This window comes from Scyliorhinus canicula, chromosome 5, assembly GCF_902713615.1.
Source record: "Scyliorhinus canicula chromosome 5, sScyCan1.1, whole genome shotgun sequence".
Lineage (NCBI taxonomy): Eukaryota > Metazoa > Chordata > Chondrichthyes > Carcharhiniformes > Scyliorhinidae > Scyliorhinus > Scyliorhinus canicula.
In genome coordinates, this window is record NC_052150.1 from 39,715,949 (window position 1) to 39,733,641 (window position 17,693).

The window sequence follows — 17,693 nt, forward strand, 5'->3', positions numbered from 1 at the left end:
AATTCCAGCACACTGGGCTAAATCGCTGGCTTTGAAAGCAGACCAAGGCAGGTCAGCAGCACGGTTCAATTCCCGTAACAGCCTCCCCGAACAGGTGCCGGAATGTAGCGACTAGGGGCTTTTCACAGTAACTTCATTGAAGCCTATTCGTGACAATAAGTGATTTTCATAAAGGTTACTGGTCCCTTTAAATATTTGCAGAGACTTTTGATTCAAAAATTGCTGCCCTGTATGAATTATTACATTATTAAATGCTTAATTGGCTGTGTTATATTATCCATTTTTCAGCTGATGGTGAAGTACCATAAAGTGGATTAATGTTTCATCTTTGAAGTCCTTTGAATGCTCTTACTGCATTTTGAGTCTCTATTTGCCATAAATCCTGTAGACTGGCTTTTAAGAATAACAATCGACCTGTCAAACTAAAACATTTCTAAAGATTCCTAATGTGCTGAAAAATCTAACCAGCATCCTTCTTGTTGAATCGATGGTTAAAGATTAATAAGAGAAATTGTAATCTCTCAACCACATTCCTGTTATTATAGAATTTTCTCCCAGACTGAATTACACTCCATGATTCCTCCAACTGTGCAAATTAAATGATTGATTTGACAAGCTCTATGAAAATTAAAAAAAACCTCATCACAGCAGATTGGGGGGGGGGGGGGATTTTTAAGCCCGTGTTAGACTTGGGCCCAAAATCCCGAGAGTTAGGAAACGAGATTCTTGCTGGCGTGATCTCATTTCTCGAATGACCATGTCCCTCGCCTGTGACTTAATGAGGTTCTCATCCAAAAAGGGAAGGACCCCAATTTCAATAAATTTGAACAAATTTGCATATCATTACAGGGCACCCCCGCAATATGTTCCTCTTTCATTGAATACTCCTATATCGCCGACGTGACGTCATGTCGGCAAGGTTCACAAAATGTTTAGAAAAACTTGAAGCAGTCAAGGGGAACCCGCTGGGGCGCAAAGATAAGTATAGCCCCTGGGGAGAGAGGGGCATTCCTGGGTGTTGCCCCCTGGCACTCTGGCAATTCTGCCCTTGCACTGCCAGGGGCGGGCCCTCTGGGGAGGGGGACCTTTTGCAGAGTTCACCTTGTGCAGGGTGGGAGTGGTCACCCCGATGGTTGTGGGGGCTTCTCTCCCATATCTGTGGGGGGGGGGGGGGGCCTGGGAGGTGGTGGAGGAGGACTGGGAGGTGGTGGAGGAGGGGGGGGGGAGATAATTTTTATCACGGGTCAGGTGCCGTTTAAATATGGTGCCCGATCTCTGTAGAGGGGCTGCTTTAGCACAGGGCTAAATCGCTGCCTTTGAAAGCAGACCAAGGCAGGCCAGCAGCACGGTTCAATTCCCGTACCAGCCTCCCCGAACAGGCTCTGAAATGTGGCGACTAGCGACTTTCCACAGTAACTTCATTTGAAGCCTACTTGTGACAATAAGCTATTTTCATTTCATTTCATTAGTTGTTGCCAGCTCAAATACGCCCTGCTCCGCCACAGTTTCAGCGCAATCCAGATCTCCAGATTTTTCTTTGCACAGAGTGCTCTAAATCTGAAGAGAAAACTGCTGTCCAGCTGGAGAGCTGCACGCTGATTTTCCTGCCTCAGCCTGTCCTCTGTGCACTGAGGGGAAGATGCCGCCCATAACCCGTCGTGGATAAAAATGTTGTTTCTAGTTTACAATCTGTTTTGTGTTATTATCATAGCCAGTAGTTATCCTGTGGTATTGATCATAGTGAGGTAAAAGGTCATGTGAAGGAGAGGCATGGAGGTAGGGGAGAGGTAATATATGAAAAATTGTGGACCAGAAAAGAGCTACAAAAAGACTTGTTCTGAAGAAGTGTAATTTTGGACTTGACCGTAACTCTGTTTCACTCTCTCCACAGGTGCTGCCAAACCTACTGTGTTTTCCCAGCACCTTCTGTTTTTATTATAAATGATCCATGGGCCTATCCAGCCTGTATATTTGTGAAGGCAGTAATTGTCTTTATTTAAGTTCAAACCACTAGTTTCAGAACCAAATTTCTCACCCTGAAACATAGAACAGTACAGCACAGAACAGGCCCTTCGGCCCTCAATGTTGTGCCGAGCCATGGTCACCATACTCAAACCCACGTATCCACCCTATACCCGTAACCCAACAACCCCCCCCCTTAACCTTACTTTTTTATTAGGACACTATGGGCAATTTAGCATGGCCAATCTACCTAACCCGCACATCTTTGGACTGTGGGAGGAAACCGGAGCACCCGGAGGAAACCCACGCACACCGGGGGAGGACGTGCAGACTCCACACAGACAGTGACCCAGCCGGGAATCGAACCTGGGACCCTGGAGCTGTGAAGCATTTATGCTAACCACCATGCTACCCTGCTGCCCCTACTACCCTGCAGAATGTGAACTTCTATCATCCTCTTACCTATAGGATGCTTTACTCTGAAATATTAATTAATACTTTCTCATTTCACTTAGTAGGTCTAAAATAGTCTGTTCCCTGGTTAGTTCCAGAACTTGTTGCCCTCAAAACTGCCCTGAATGCACCCTGAATACACTTTCTGAACTCATCCTTCAGGCTACTTTTGCCAATTTGATTTATCCAATCCACATGAAGATTGAACTCTCCCATACTTATTGCAGTAGGTACCTGAAGCAGATATCTGTTCTTTCCAGATGGCCTCATTATGAATGTTTGGCTTAGCTCTAGGAATGACTAATCCACTTAGCTCAGCAAGCAATGTTTACACCGGTTCAAAGGGAGTGCAAACTTTTTTTGATTGACAATAACTTACCTCTCTTGTGACTTTTTAATGCCTGTGTGTTTATTTACACAGGATTAAGAGGCCTGAAGTAGATCAATGCCTTTTGGAATTGATAGCACGAATGGCTGTGTTTGATGGACATTTTTAATAAGTTATAAACTAAGCCGATTTTTTTTTTCCAAAAGGAATTTTGAAAGCCACTGCTTATGTTAAAAGCACAGTTAGATGTCTTACAACACCAGTTTAAAGTCCAACAGGTTTGTTTCGAATCACTAGCTTTTGGAGCACTGCTCCTTCCTCAGGTGCCTGTCCTCACCCCAGTCCAACGCGGCATCTCCACATCATGTTAAAAGCAAAATACTGTGGATTCTGTATTCTGTAGCCCAGTATGACAAAGGGTACAAAGAAGAATCATATTGAATGCAAAATGTTAACTCTGTTTCGCATTCCACAGATGCTGCCAGACCTGTTGAGTTTTTCCAGGACTTTCTGTTTTTATCACTGCTTATGTTGTCAGTTTTGTGAGCACTTCAAAGACTTGCTGAACCTGTCAAGTCAATGACTCATTGATTTTGTACATAGTGCGCACTGGGAAAGTGGAAATGGAGGATCAGCCTCCCCGAACATGCGCAGGAATGTGGCGACTAGGGGCTTTTCACAGTAACTTCATTGAAGCCTACTCATGACAATAAGCGATTTTCATTTCCGGATGCGTGGAGGTTAATGGGAGATATGGGGGTATGAGAGAGAGGGCATGAGAGATAAGGAGGCATGGGGGTGAGGGTTCGAGGGCCTGACCAGTCATGATTACAACTGGGCTGATGTTCTAATAAATCGAGGCAGGCCTTGTAGCCAGTCACTCACCATCCACCTGCCTCGGTTGCTGTCTCAGGATCTACTCCAACCCTCGCCGGCCTCTCCAACAGAAAAATATAGTGGGCGGAACCTTCTTAACGGAGGTATGTTGCAGGACTGGGAACTGCCCCAACCCGCAATACCCGTCTCCTTGACAAAAATTCAGCCCTTTTATTTCAAAACCTTCGTCAAATTTGAATAACAATACTATCCTTCCAGAATTTGCAATGCACTTGTATGAGCATTGACTGGTTTTTGAGGTCTGACTTCTTGTAATTTAACTTGCATTCCCAAAGCAATTTTCACAACTTCAGGTTGTTCCATAGTGACTTATAGTCAATTAAATATTTTTGAAGTGTAGTTGTAGAAAATGCAGGATCAAATTACACACAACAAGGCCCCACAAACAGCCATATGATTGATGCGACCATCAATTCACTCGGAGACTCGAGTCGAAGTAAACAGTGGTTTTAATCAGCTTACAACTTTGCCTGCCTGCGACTGGTACATTACTGAAGGCGGTCCCGCAGGACTGCTGCTCTTATACTTTCTGTCAGGGGCGGAGCCAAGGGCAGAGCCCGTACATGCTCCACATCTCCCCCTGTGGGTGAAGCCACATAGTGGCCCATAGATGGAGCCCACAGGGTTAATAGCAAGGTACAATGCAACACAGTATAGTGGTGGATTAATAGTGTTTATACATTCACCACAATGATAATGTTGTTAGGTGCTGGATGACTGTACTGGGGAGAATTTTGCTGCTTTTCTTTGAGATAGTGCCATGGGATTTTCTAATTGTGTCTGCCGAAAATCCCGCTTTCCTGATGGTACTGTGGGTGCATCTACACCACATGGACTGCAGTAGTTCAAGAAGGTGACTTGCCACCATCTTCTCGCGGACAATTAAGGATAAACAACAGATTTTGGCCTTGCCAGTGACACCTGCATCCCATGAAAGAATAATGCGGGAAAAAAAAGCACTTGTCTCAAATTGTTCCGTTAAAATGATGGAACATGTCATGAGCATAGTAAACATTTGTTATGATTATGTCCCAAACCTTTAATTCAGGGGAAGAAAAGCTTATGTTCGGGAGAAAGAAGAAAGACTTGGCCTATGTCGTGTAGCATTAACTCTTGTTCGTTAATTGACCAAGATACTTTTCTACATTGGGTCATTGATTCAAAATGACCAAATGAGAGAGGTAATGGAGGTTAACTGGTTTTAATGGAACCGCTTCCTACTTTGAGCTGCCACCTTGAGGAGCACAAAGAATTTAAGGGAGAATTTTTTTAATTTTCAAAATAGCTATTGGTTACCGACTGATCAGTTATTTGTAAGTTCCAATATCTGATCTATTGTTCTCATTTACAAATTCCTATATTGTATAATAATAATCTTTATTGTCACAGGTAGGCTTTCATTAACACTGCAATGAAGCTATTATGAAAAGCCCCTAGTCACCACATTCCAGCGCCTGTTCGGGTGCACAGAGGGAGAATTCAGAATGTCCAAATTATTTAACAGCACGTCTTTCGGGACATGTGGGAGGAAACCGGAGCACCCGGAGGAAACCCACGCAAACACAGGGACGGACAACGTGCAGACTCCGCATAGACAATGACTCAAACCGGGAATCGAACTTGGGACCCTGGTGCTATGAAGCTACAGTGCTAACCACTGTGCTACTGTGCCGCTCTCTTGAGAAACAACATTGCAGTAAAGTCAAAGTTGACACAGTAGTTAACATAAAATTATTTAAAATAGTATATGTGACAAACAGAAGCAGAAATACATCCAGAATAATAGATAATGAAGGGTGAATTGTGTGTGTTATCTTGAATAGGCTTTGACCCCGAAGTGTGTGTTCAAGGCCCAATACCAATACATTCGCAGACCAGCATGTATTTTTTTAAATATCTACATACAAGGTTATACTGCATTACTTAATATATTTCAACCTGGCAGAATATGATTGCTGCCACTTTTCCTCAAATGAATTGGCCCCGTTTGATGTTGATAATATAAAGAGCTGATTCAACTGTGTCCACTCCATATAATTGGCTCATTAAATGGAGCCCTGTAAATAAACATCTTGATTCAAGTGTTTTCAGCTTTCAAAAATCTATATGTATGGGAGTAATTTAACGTGGAAATCCTGAGTGGCTTGTATGTCATAATGTAATAATTGATGGCAGCAAATGAATGTTAACCATGTGACATCTTGGAGAACCCATCGAAAGCTCTCAATCTTTTGATTGCAGAACTAATAATAATCTTTATTAGTGTCACAAGTAGGCTTCCATGAACACTGCAATGAAGTTACTATGAAAATCCCCCAGTCGCCACACTACGACGCCTGTTCGGGTACACGGAGGTAGAATTTAGAATGTCCAATTCACCTAACGGCACCTCTTTTGGGACTTGTGGGAGGAAACCAGAGCACATGGAGAAAACCCACACAGACACGGGGAGAATGTGCAGACTCCGCACAGACAGTGACCCAAGCCGGGAATCGAACCCAGGTCCCTGGTACTGTGAAGCAACACTGCTAACCACTGTGCTACTGTGCCGCCCCAAATGGCACTATTTTGTTTCTCTTATCTCGAAGATTATTGCCCAGAAATTCATATGTTCCATGCCCTCCAAAATGTCCAATAAGGCGGATAGAAAGGGCCTGCTCGTTATTTATTAGAAGCGCATTACCTGCCATCGAGATACAGGGCAAAGAAATCAATGTTCAATGCCTATGCTTGAAGCACGTGATCTCATATTTGCAAATGCAAAAGGCCTCCCACCTACATGGTCGGCCTCTATAAGATGGTTTTGTTCCAAAGCCTTGTGTTTACAAATGGCTGTTATCTGTTTATTGTTATCTTTCCTTTTAGGTTGCCCCATTTGTCACTTACCTCACTGTCGAACCACTCTTCCCAGCTGACACTTCTTCGCAGTTTGCTTGTTTAATTAGAATGAGGCCGAGATTCAATGTCAGCAGTGCCTTGGGCCTCACTGTAATGGTGCAGAAGTGGTATCCTCCACACCCGCCTCCTTCGGAACTTCTAAGTCCATGGCCAGGATTCTCTGAGCCCACGCCGGGCCACCGATTTCTCCGGAGAATCGGCGCCAATCGCGCCCGTACGGTCGCTGCGGTGCCGGTTGGGGACCGCTGACATAGGCCCCTGTGGCGATTCTCCGCGGATAACTGGCCGAACTCCTGCCGGCATGGTTTACATCTGGTACCACCCGGCGGGAGTTCGGACCCAAGGCCGCGGTGGGGGGCGGGGAGAATCTGACTCCGGGGGGTGGGGGACCTCGGTGGTGGCCAAGCCCGCGACTGGGGGCCACCGATTGGCAGGCCATCGCGATCTGGGAGGGGAACCTACCTTACTCTGTGCGGGCCCGCTGTGTGGCTCCACCATGTCTGCAGCGCCAGCGCCAAAGTGGGCCGTCACGCGCATGTGCGGACCCTTTTGCGGCCGCTGAACTGATGCGCGGTTGTGCGGTCCGGACAGCAGGGCCCCGCCGGCAGACAGAGCTGCGGGATGCACGCTCTCTGGAAAACGGAGCACCACCCCGGACTTTCGAGGAAAAAGTCCAGAGTGATTCTCGCCCGTTTTCCGGTGGGCGTAAGGACTTAGTCCCCAAAAGGGAGAATCCCGGCCCATATGTTTGTTTGTATTGAGAGAATGAGAGGAACCTTTTGAATTGGTTATAAAAAATAGAATTGTAAACCCTCAGTTCATACATATTGTACACAAATTCATTCTTCCCCTCTAATAATGCATGTATAGCTGTTGCTTGGTTACCTTTAGTTGTGTAATTCACATTCTGCATGCTCTGGCATCAAAATGCTCTTTTCCACCCTTGTGATTGTGGTAGAAATGTTCATGGAATATTAATGGAGAATAGAGCATATAGGTCTTGGCTACACATCAATTGTATTGCCAACATATAATCTGTTTAATGAACAGATGCTGCTTAAAAGGTGGAAGGTTTTAAAGGTTAAATCACATTTTGACACACTTACACCAAGTTTGTAGCTGTAGGAATTGAATGATGGGACTTTCATCTGAAATTTAAGACCGTTACAGTTTTGAGTCTTCCCAGTCTTCCCAATGTGTCAAATGATACCCATATCTTCTTAATTCAGGTCAAACCAGTTGCTCACAGCCGGATAATAGCATCAGCAAGATTTCGAAAGCCTACTCAAGAGCCTTGTATTATTTGGTGAGTACAGAACAGAGACTGTTTTGGAGGTTTAAATTGAGTTTGAATGATGCTGCATCAAATTATCACACCATGTGGATGGACAGTGGATGTGCCAAAATAAATCTCAACTTTCACTCTATTTAAGTTTGTGGTATTAAGTTGACATGTAGCGCAATTCTCCCCAAAGATTTCCAAGTGTGGTCACCGGCAGGAAACCAGGAGGATCAGCATGATCCAGATCATGATGCACCCACACTTAAATCTTTTTGGAGCCAAGCGTTGTGAGACCTGAAGAAGCCAACAAGACTGGATCCTCCGAGATCCTGGTGCCATTTCTAAAGGAATTCCCCTTTAAAATAAAACTTCAGCTGGCAGGGCCCCCACCCCAAGTTGAGTGTCACCTTGCTATGGATCCGATAAAGGCCCCCCCCCCCTTCATGGATCGCCTTTAGGCCCTGTGCATTGGCAGTGCCAACCTGACCACCTCCTGACAGTGGCAACCTGGCATTGCCATGGTCCCAGGATGCAGTGCCAGATTTTTAAGGCTACAGAGGGAATCACTGTCACATGACCCCATCCCAGAAAATACTTCCTATCTGAGCTCCTCCAGCCCAACCCAAACCCATCGCCCCTGAAGGACCCCACTTGTCTCCCTGGAGGTTAGTGTAGACCCCCTTGATCCCCTTCAGTGGTGTCTGGTCCCCGCTTTTAGGGACTAGTAGTGATTTGGACCCATGGGACTCCAGCTGGCGGTGGGAGCGGGAGCATCCCGGGAGGCCATATAATTCCACCTTCCACCTCAATCTTGCCAATGAGATTTAAATGATAGCTAATGAGTTCTGATCAGGATCTCGCTATTTCTTAGAAAGAACCTGACATCACTGGGGAAGCAGGCCGGGAGACTTGAGACGGGTTCGATGCCCAGTGAGAATCTCGTTTTGAGGCTCTTGCCCGATTTCAGCAGGCCAGCGGGAATTCCGGCTATGGCTAACAGCCCTGAAGAATTACCCCCACAAGCTCTAAAGTTGACGTCCAGATCTGAATTGGCACCAGTTTGATCTGTTCGTAGAAATCCTGCTAATTATGTAGTTTTGAACTATTTGGGATTTGGATGGTGTGTTTTGAGTGGCATGCGCTCTTTTGTGTTAAATGCTGCTTTGGGGTTCAATCCCAGCCCTGGGTCACTCCGTGTGAAGTTTGCATATTCTCCATGGGTCTGTGTGGGTCTCGTCCCCACAACCGAAGATGTGCAGGGTAGGTGGATTGGCTATGCTGAATTGCCCCTTAATTGGGAGAAAAAAATGGTGCTGCTTTGGAGTCCTGGGTGCCCTAGCTGAGCCTTTCCTACCTATTCCTCCACCCTGGTTAGACCAACATTCTTTGATGATCCTAAACCTGAAGGCTGAATTATCAAAAGATTCAACCCCAATATCAAACTCTGGGGAACAGCTGGAGTGTTACGGTGACTTCAGTACCATGCTTACCTCCAAGTGGAGAGTGCACTTCTGTGATTGGGTGGGGGGAAAGCAACCTTGGTTTCAATCGATCTCTGGCTACCTAAACATAAATGGTTTTCAAGAAACAACCCTGCCAGGCAGGCTGTGGCGTAGTGGTATTGTTGCTCGACAATAATCCAGAGATCCAAACCCGGGTTCGAGTCCCACCATGGCAGGTAGTGGAATTTAAACTCCATAAAATGTCTGGAATTAAAAGTCTAATGATGACCATGGAACCGTTGTCGATTGTCGTAAGAACCCATCAAAGGAAAACTGCCATCCTTACCTCGTCTGGCCTGAAATGTGATTCCAGACACACCGCAATGTGGTTGGGTTTTAAATGCCCTCTGAGGTGGCCTAGCAAGCCACTCCGTTATATTCAACTGCTATAAAAACACAAAAAAAAGGAATGAAACCCCGCATTGACCAAGCACCAGAAGTGGCAATGGCAAAATCAGCCCTGTTGACCCTACAAAGTCCTCCTGATTAACATCACTGACCTGCCTGCTGCAGATGCGTCTGTCCTTAACAGTATCGGTAGAAGTGACCACTGCACCGACAAAGTCCCATCTTCACATTGAGGCTAACCTCTATCATGTTGTGCGGCACTACTAGAGTGCTCAATGGGATAGACTTCGAACAGATCTCGCAACACAAGACTGGGCATCCATGAGCAGCAGAATTGTACTCTATCACAATCTATAACCATACGGATGCTTGGTTGGGTTCCGTCAGCGTCATTCAGCTCCTGACCTCATTACAGCCTTGGTTCAAATGTGGACCAAAGAGTTTAATGCAAGAGGTGAGTGACTGCCCTTGACACCAATGCAGCATTTGACCGAATATGGCATCAAGGAGCCACTAGCAAAACTGGAGTCGATGGGAATTGGGGAGAAAACTCTCCGCCAGGTTGGAGTCATACCGAGCACAAAGGAAGATGGTTGTGGTGGTTTGAGGTCAATCATCTCAGCTCCAGGAAGTCACTGCAGGAGTTCCTCAGGATAGTGTCCTATGTCCAGCCATCTTCAGCTGCTTCATCAATGACCTCCCTTCCATCATAAGGTCAGAAGTGGGGATGTTTACGGATGACTGTTCAGCATCATTCTCGACTCCTCAGATAATGAAGCAGTCAGTGTCCAAATGCAGCAAGACCTGGACAATATTCAGGCTTGGGCTGACAAGTGGCAAGTTACAATTGTGCCACACAAGGGCGAGGCAATGATCATCTCCCACAAGAGGGGATCTAACCATCACCCATTGTCATTCAGTGAGATTGCCATTGCTGAATCCACCACAATCAACAACCTGGGAATTACCATTGATCAGAACCTGAACTGAACTAGCCACATTAATACTGTGGCTGCCAGAGCAGGTCAAAGCCTAGGAATTCAGCGGTGTTTAACTCTCCTCCTGGCCCCCCCAAAGCCTGTCCACCATCTGCAACGTTCAAGTCAGGAGTGTAATGGAATACCTTTCACTTGCTTGTATGAGTGCAGCTCCAGCAACACAAGAACTCAACACCATCCAACCTGCTTGATTGCTTCCCCTTCCACAAACATCCAATCCCTCCACCACCAATGAACATTGGCAGCCGTGTGTATCATCTACAGGATGCACTGCAAGAACTCTCCAAGGTTCCTTAGGCAGCACATTCCAAACCCATTACCATCTAGAAGGACGAGAGCAGCAAATACTAGGGAACTCCACCACCTGAGATTCCCTTCCAAGTCACTCACCACCCCGACTTGGAAATATATCACCGTTCCTTCACTGTTGCTGGGCCAAAATCCTGGAACTCCCTCCCTAACAGCACTGTGGGTGTACCTACACCTCCGGGAATGCAGCGGTTTAAGAAGACAACTCACCACCACCTTCTGAAGGGCAACTAGGGATGGGCAATAAATGCTGGCCAACCAGCGATGCCCACAACCCTTAAATCTATTTTTAAAAAAAACTAATTGGAGAGGATATGTGAAGGTGAGAACTTTGTCAAAAGATAAAAATGGCGGGGTAGAGTGAAAGAAAAGTTTCCAATCCTAGTTCTCCCCCATGCCATCATATTCGTGAGGGTAAAATCACAGAAGTTTGTTTTCTTTTTAAAAGCTTGAATATGTACAGTACACAGACCCACCAATCCCAAACTTTTTATGTTTGGCACTGTTCTACGATTTTTGCTAATGTGGTGAAATTACCTACATTCTGAATAATTCTGTTTGTTTCACTAGAAGTTGGAACTTTAACCATCATGAGAAAATAAAATCCTCTCCTTTTCCTTCTTTGAAATTGAATATATTTGCTTTTATCCCTTCTTACTTTTTCTGTTATACCGTAATGACTACTGATGCAACAAAATCGCACTGCTGTTAATCAAACCTTCACATCTACTCTGTATTTTCCATCGACTCCATCAACTAAAAACTTCTACTGGGCTGTACCGTTAATATAATGAAAATGAATGTTACATTAGAACAATAGGACTTTATTTTGGGTTGCACAATACCCATTGATCCAAGAGCACTCTGTTTACCAGGTCACTGCCTCTTTTCAATAGGGCTTTGTTTGTCCAACCCGGTGACCACATACATCTGCAAAATGAACAAATCCACCACTTCCATTGCAAATTCCCTCCGCCGAATCTGTAAGCAATTACATAACATTGTCCTACATGCTGCAGAGATGTCTAGACAGGAGAATATAGTATATATGGAGTGGTATTATTTCTTCCTGCAGGCAACCAGGCTGAATGACAGACTAGCTGTATGCAGGAAACCTGTTGGGGAAAAATAACACTGATTGGGAAAATGACTCAAAACAGCCTCCTCTGCCTACAAGCCATGTTCAGCTTAAGGTGTTGCCTTTCTGGATATTCTAGCACAGGGGTGGGCAAACTTTTCCGTGCAAGGGCCACATTCAGAAATTCACAATTCACAAAGGGCCGCATAGTATATTAAGTAAAATAATTACTTCACCCGGTTATGATTCTGGGCGCCTCATATAGAACATAGAACAGCACAGAACAGGCCCTTCGGCCCTCGACGTTGTGTCGAGCAATGATCACCCTACTCAAGTCAACGTATCCACCCTATACCAGTAAGTAACCCAACAGCCCCCCCCGCATTAACCTTAAAAAAAAAATTAAAACATTTTTTTTTTATTTTTTTTATTTTAATGACTTGGTGGGCCGCAGAAATACCTTTGGCGGGCCGCATGCGGCCCGCGGGCCGTAGTTTGCCCACCCCTGTTCTAGCATGTAGCAAAGAAAGTTTGTATTTGGAGCAGATAATAGACACCCTTCAGAGAAAGGAACATTATAAAATTTTGGGTAGTGGAGAATGAACGTCAACCATATATTATGTATGATGTGGAGATGCCGGCGTTGGACTGGGGTGAGCACAGTAAGAAGTCTTACAACACCAGGTTAAAGTCCAACAGGTTTGTTTCAAACACGAGCTTTCGGAGCACGGCTCCTTCTTCAGGTGAATGGAAAGGCTTGTTCCAGAAATGTTTATATAGACACAGTCAGAGATGCCCCGGAATGCGAGCACCTGCAGGCAATCAAATCATCAAAGATGCAGAGAGAGAGGTAACTCCAGGTTAAAGAGGTGTGAATTGTCCCAAGCCAGTTCAGTCGGTAGGCCTCTGCAAGTCCAGGCTTGTTGGTGGGGGCCGAATGTAATGCGACATGAATCCCAGATCCCGGTTGAGTCCGCATTCATGCGTGCGGAACTTAGCTATAAGTTTTTGCTCAGCAATTTTGCGTTGTCGCGTCTCCTGAAGGCCTCCTTGTAGAATGCTGACCCGGAGATCAGAGGCTGAATGTCCTTGACTGCTGAAGTGTTCCCCAACTGGAAGGGAACAGTCCTGCCTGTGATAGTCGCACGATGCCCGTTTATTCGTTGTCGCAGTGTCTGCATGGTCTCGCCAATGTACCACGCTTCGGGACATCCTTTCCTGCAGCGTATGAGGTAGACTACATTGGTCGAGTCGCACGAGTATGCGCCGCGTACCTGGTGGGTGGTGTTTCCATGTGTAATGGTGGTGTCCATGTCGATGATCTGGCATGTCTTGCAGAGATTACCCTGGCAGGGTTTTGTGGTGTTGTGGTTGCTGTTCTGAAGGCATGCAGAGATTACCCTGGCAGGGTTTTGTGGTGTTGTGGTTGCTGTTCTGAAGGCTGCAGAGATTACCCTGGCAGGGTTTTGTGGTGTTGTGGTTGCTGTTCTGAATATATTATGTAGGGTAAGGATGTAGTACTGAGTGTTCTTTCTGTTTAAATGTCCCAACTGTTTTCATTGTTACATATTCCTCTCTTCATTACAGTGTGTTCACAAATGGAGACCTCCTAAATCCCGCAACCCGACTACTGATTCCGAAGAGAATACTGGGCCAGTGGGAACAGGTTCTTTCGAGCATCACCGAGAAAGTAAATCTCAGAACTGGAGCTGTAAGAAAGTAAGCTCTTTGAACAGAATAATCATTCAATGCACTGATGTTAAGGCTGTTGGTAGGTGAATGATTGTGCAATTTGTGAGTGAATTTCAACTGCATTATTTGACCAAGGAATTGGACATTCATTTAAAAAAAAAATGTATATTATTACAAACATGTATCAAAACAGATTACAGCAAATAAACACCCTGGGAAACATACTTCCCAGCAATCAACTATACAGTCTGTACAGATTTTTTCACTCTCTTTTTTTTCCCCCCCTCCCACAACGAACAGCTCCTCAAACATCCCCCACCTTTTCTCAAATACCCCTGCAGAGCCCCTTAACTCGTACTTTATCTTCTCCAACCGCAGGAAGTAGTAGTACAGGTCGCTCAACCAAACCGCTACCCCAGGTTGCAATGCTGATTGCCACTCTAGTAAAATTTGCCGTCGTGCAATCAGAGAGGCGAAGGCCACGACATCGGCCTGCCTCCTCTCCATGAGCTATCGCCACCAAAGGGTCTGGGTCCACCTCCTCCTCCACTATACTGGCTAAGACCGCGAACACTCCCGCTCAGAATCTTCCCAATTTTTCACAACCCCCAAAACATGTGCGCATGATTAGGAATTGGACATTCATGGGCTCGATTGCCATTACCTCACTTAGGAATCCGTGACAAAGCTGTTCTGTTGAAATAGGGCGAATGTTGTGAGTGATTTCAGTACAAGAGAGGAGGTTACATTTGAAGAATTTTGCAGTTGCATATATGCCAAGGAATTTGATCATAGAACACCTTTAATGCCACTGTAAACAAAAAAAGGTACATTTATTTAGCACCTTTCATGTCTTTAGAAAGTTGCAAGGTGCTATGGCGTGATTTAACGAAAATAGAATCCTCTTTTGGGTGCGTATATCAGGGTCCTTCAGCACCGAGAAAGGCATCGCTATCAAATGGGAGTCTTTTTTTTTTGGCCTCGGCGAGAGCGATCCAGCCGAAGCCGCACTTGCCTCACTTCCTGCACTGACGAGCGATCCCTGAAACGGGCACCTTATCACTGCCAGCCTGACACCTTGGCCGTGCCACCTGGCACCCTAGTCGTTGGAGTGCTCCAGTCCTTGGAGTGGTTTCTGAAACCATAACCTTGTAATTCGGAGGTGGAACTAAGTATGAATAGTCCCAGTTGTGGGGAGCCAATATCATCTTTTTATTTGTATCAGTGGGGTGTCTGCACTACCAGTTTCTGAAACATGTGCTTTGTTCAACCCATGGCAACCTCAATGTGAGATATTAAAAATTGTGAAGACCGAAGCCATTGCCTTTTGGGACTTGTTACAGTCTTAAACCACCCCCTCTACCATGCTCTATAAATGCTTTAGTCATACTCCTATTATTATATATATATATATATAATATATATAATGACTTTGAAAAAGATGTCATTGTGCACCAGATTTCTGAAGGTTTGTCACTTTTTCAAAGTTGACCGTACAGCCTAATGTATAGATTGTGAATGCATTTTAATCCATCTTCGTCAGAATTCTTTCATCACTAACACAACAAGCTAACTGATCATACAGCAGCTGAATGATGAGGCTATTATTGCACACTCTAGGTTGCATCTATAATCCCAAATGCTCATTAAAAAATTGAAGTCATTGTATTTTTTCGCTATTGCTTTCAGCCAAGATTCAAACAAGTGTTTTATGTTGTGCAAAATCATAATATAAAACACACGTTACTACCTCGTGATAATTTGATGTTTCCCAATGTTTTCTAGGCTTCATACATTGGATGGAAAGTTTGTCAATGATGGCACTGAACTTGAAAATGGAGGGTACTACGTAGCTGTGGGCAGAGATAAATTTAAGAAGTTGCCGTATGGTGAACTGGTTTTCAGTAAAGTATACCCGAGAAGATCTAATGGGTAAGGATAGCCCTGTTAATGTACTATTTTAAATGATCCTATTTTAATGGAATTTCCTTAATTTATTTCCACAGTAATTGTCATTGTACCAACATTGTTCTGATATTGCATTTGTCAGAGTCGACTTAGATTTCCAAATTATCTGCTGAATATTCGGGACTGTCTCTGCCAGACGAAGTTACGCGGACAAGTAAAGGAATGCAAAAGAGGGATTCCAGGGAGGAAAGTAACATAGAAAGGGGATTCGCCTACTGTGGTGTCTCATTCTGAGCAGTTTTGGTGAATGACTAATTGCCCAGCCTTGAGCACGAGATGGAACAAGAAGCCCCATGACCTTGGAAGTTTTAAGTAGTCTATTGCTTATTACATTTCTTGGTGATTGCACTTTGTAATAATTTCTCACAGGGAATAGAATATGTTGGCTTGCCCCAGCGTTGTGACCGTGGCTCCAGACCACAACAGGCTTTTTGGTCACAAATTGTGCAGGCCGATCCTCACAGCCTATAACTGGTCGGTTTCATATTCAAGAGCTCCTATTCTGGATTGGGCCTTGGGAATTCATTGAAGAAAGGAGAGGATAGAAATCCTGAGCATCATCAGCTGTTAAGGAGCTAGATTTAAAATGATTTTGCCTCTGAAACACTATGCTCGGGCCAATTATTTTCTTTTGTGTTTGTAGTTTTTCAGTTTTTCGTCAACAGTTCCAAATGGAAAAGTAACTCTCAAAATGGTTTCAGCGTAAAAATGGATTCTCCGGCCAATCGGCGAATGCAATTTCGGCGATCGGAGAATCCGCCCTGTTTTGGGGAAAGGTAACTCTCAGAATGATTGTGCCGACGAGATGCTGAGCCTGTGGCTTCCTGTTTAATGGCTGGTGATGTGGGAGTGCTGTTGTGCAGGATGTGATTGAGGAAAGTTGCCCCGTTTGATTCTCCAGGAACCTCTTCAGAGAAGAACATTGCACATAGCATGTCTCCATGGAGGTGGTGTTCTATACAATATCCATAGAAACTGGCATCAGATCTGGATGTCGACATCATTTACAGAGTCTGCTAGGTTAGGATTATCAAATCGTATTAGCTGCCACCTGCATGACCCAGGTAGGAATGCTGAAAAGCGATGCCCGTTAGTTTGTTGCAGGTGTACAGTTGGCCCAACTCCAGTCCTCACAAAACGCTTGCAAATCTATATTGCTTAATGTGCACACCCATACTCCATGAGGCTGAAACCTATAGTTGGGAGACTTGGTGCACTTTAAGAACTTTCACATATAATATGATTGAAATAAAACCGAGTTGGATTCATCCTGAGCCACAGGATTATGTGGATGCACTTGTAATTCTTCGACATGCCCAACTCCTACTGTGCTATGGGGCAGAGAGTTGCCATGTGTTCTGTGTGCATATGCGTGCGTGCACGTGTGAGTGCATGATTGTGTGGTTGCATGCATATATATTGTCTTCCATGTGTGTTACAGCCTCGTGTGTGATGACTTTAGTCATCCTCAAATGTATTAAATTCAAACTTAGATGCAGCTCCCCAGGTAGCATTCTCAGGTGCAACTGAAACCGAGAAAGGAGTTCATATGTTCAGGAGAGGAGCTGAAGAAATATATTTTTGTTCACGCATTGTCAAGGCCAGCATTTAATGTCTATCCTTCATTGCCCTTGAGAAGGTGGTGAGCTGCCTTCTTGAACTGCAGCAGCCCATGTGGTGTAGCTACACCCACAGTGATGTTATGAATGATGTTCCAGGATTTTGATCCTGTGACACTGAAGGAACGGAGATATTGTTTCAAGTCAGGATGACTAGGGTGGCACGCTGGTTAGCACTGCTGCCTCACAGCACCAGGGACCCATTTAATTCCAGACATGGGTCACTGTCTGTGTGGAAATTGTACGCTCTCCCCGTGTCAGCATGGGTTTCCTCTGGATGCTCTGGTTTTGTGTCTCAGTCCAAAGGTGTGCAGGATAGGTGGATTACCTGGGCTAAATTGCACCTTAGTGTCCAAAAG

General features: G+C 45.0%; 1 protein-coding gene across 3 annotated transcripts in view; it reads left to right on the top strand.

Moving 5' to 3' along the window:
• The window catches only part of LOC119965930 (doublecortin domain-containing protein 2-like), a 240,548-nt gene that overhangs the window by 41,118 nt on the left and 181,737 nt on the right, over window positions 1-17,693 (top strand). For all 3 annotated transcript variants that reach the window (XM_038796956.1, XM_038796955.1, XM_038796954.1), the window contains exons 3-5: window positions 7,768-7,844; window positions 13,643-13,774; window positions 15,533-15,679. In XM_038796956.1, the coding sequence (XP_038652884.1) occupies window positions 7,768-7,844; window positions 13,643-13,774; window positions 15,533-15,679 (356 nt within the window). The remainder of the gene's footprint in view (window positions 1-7,767; window positions 7,845-13,642; window positions 13,775-15,532; window positions 15,680-17,693) is intronic.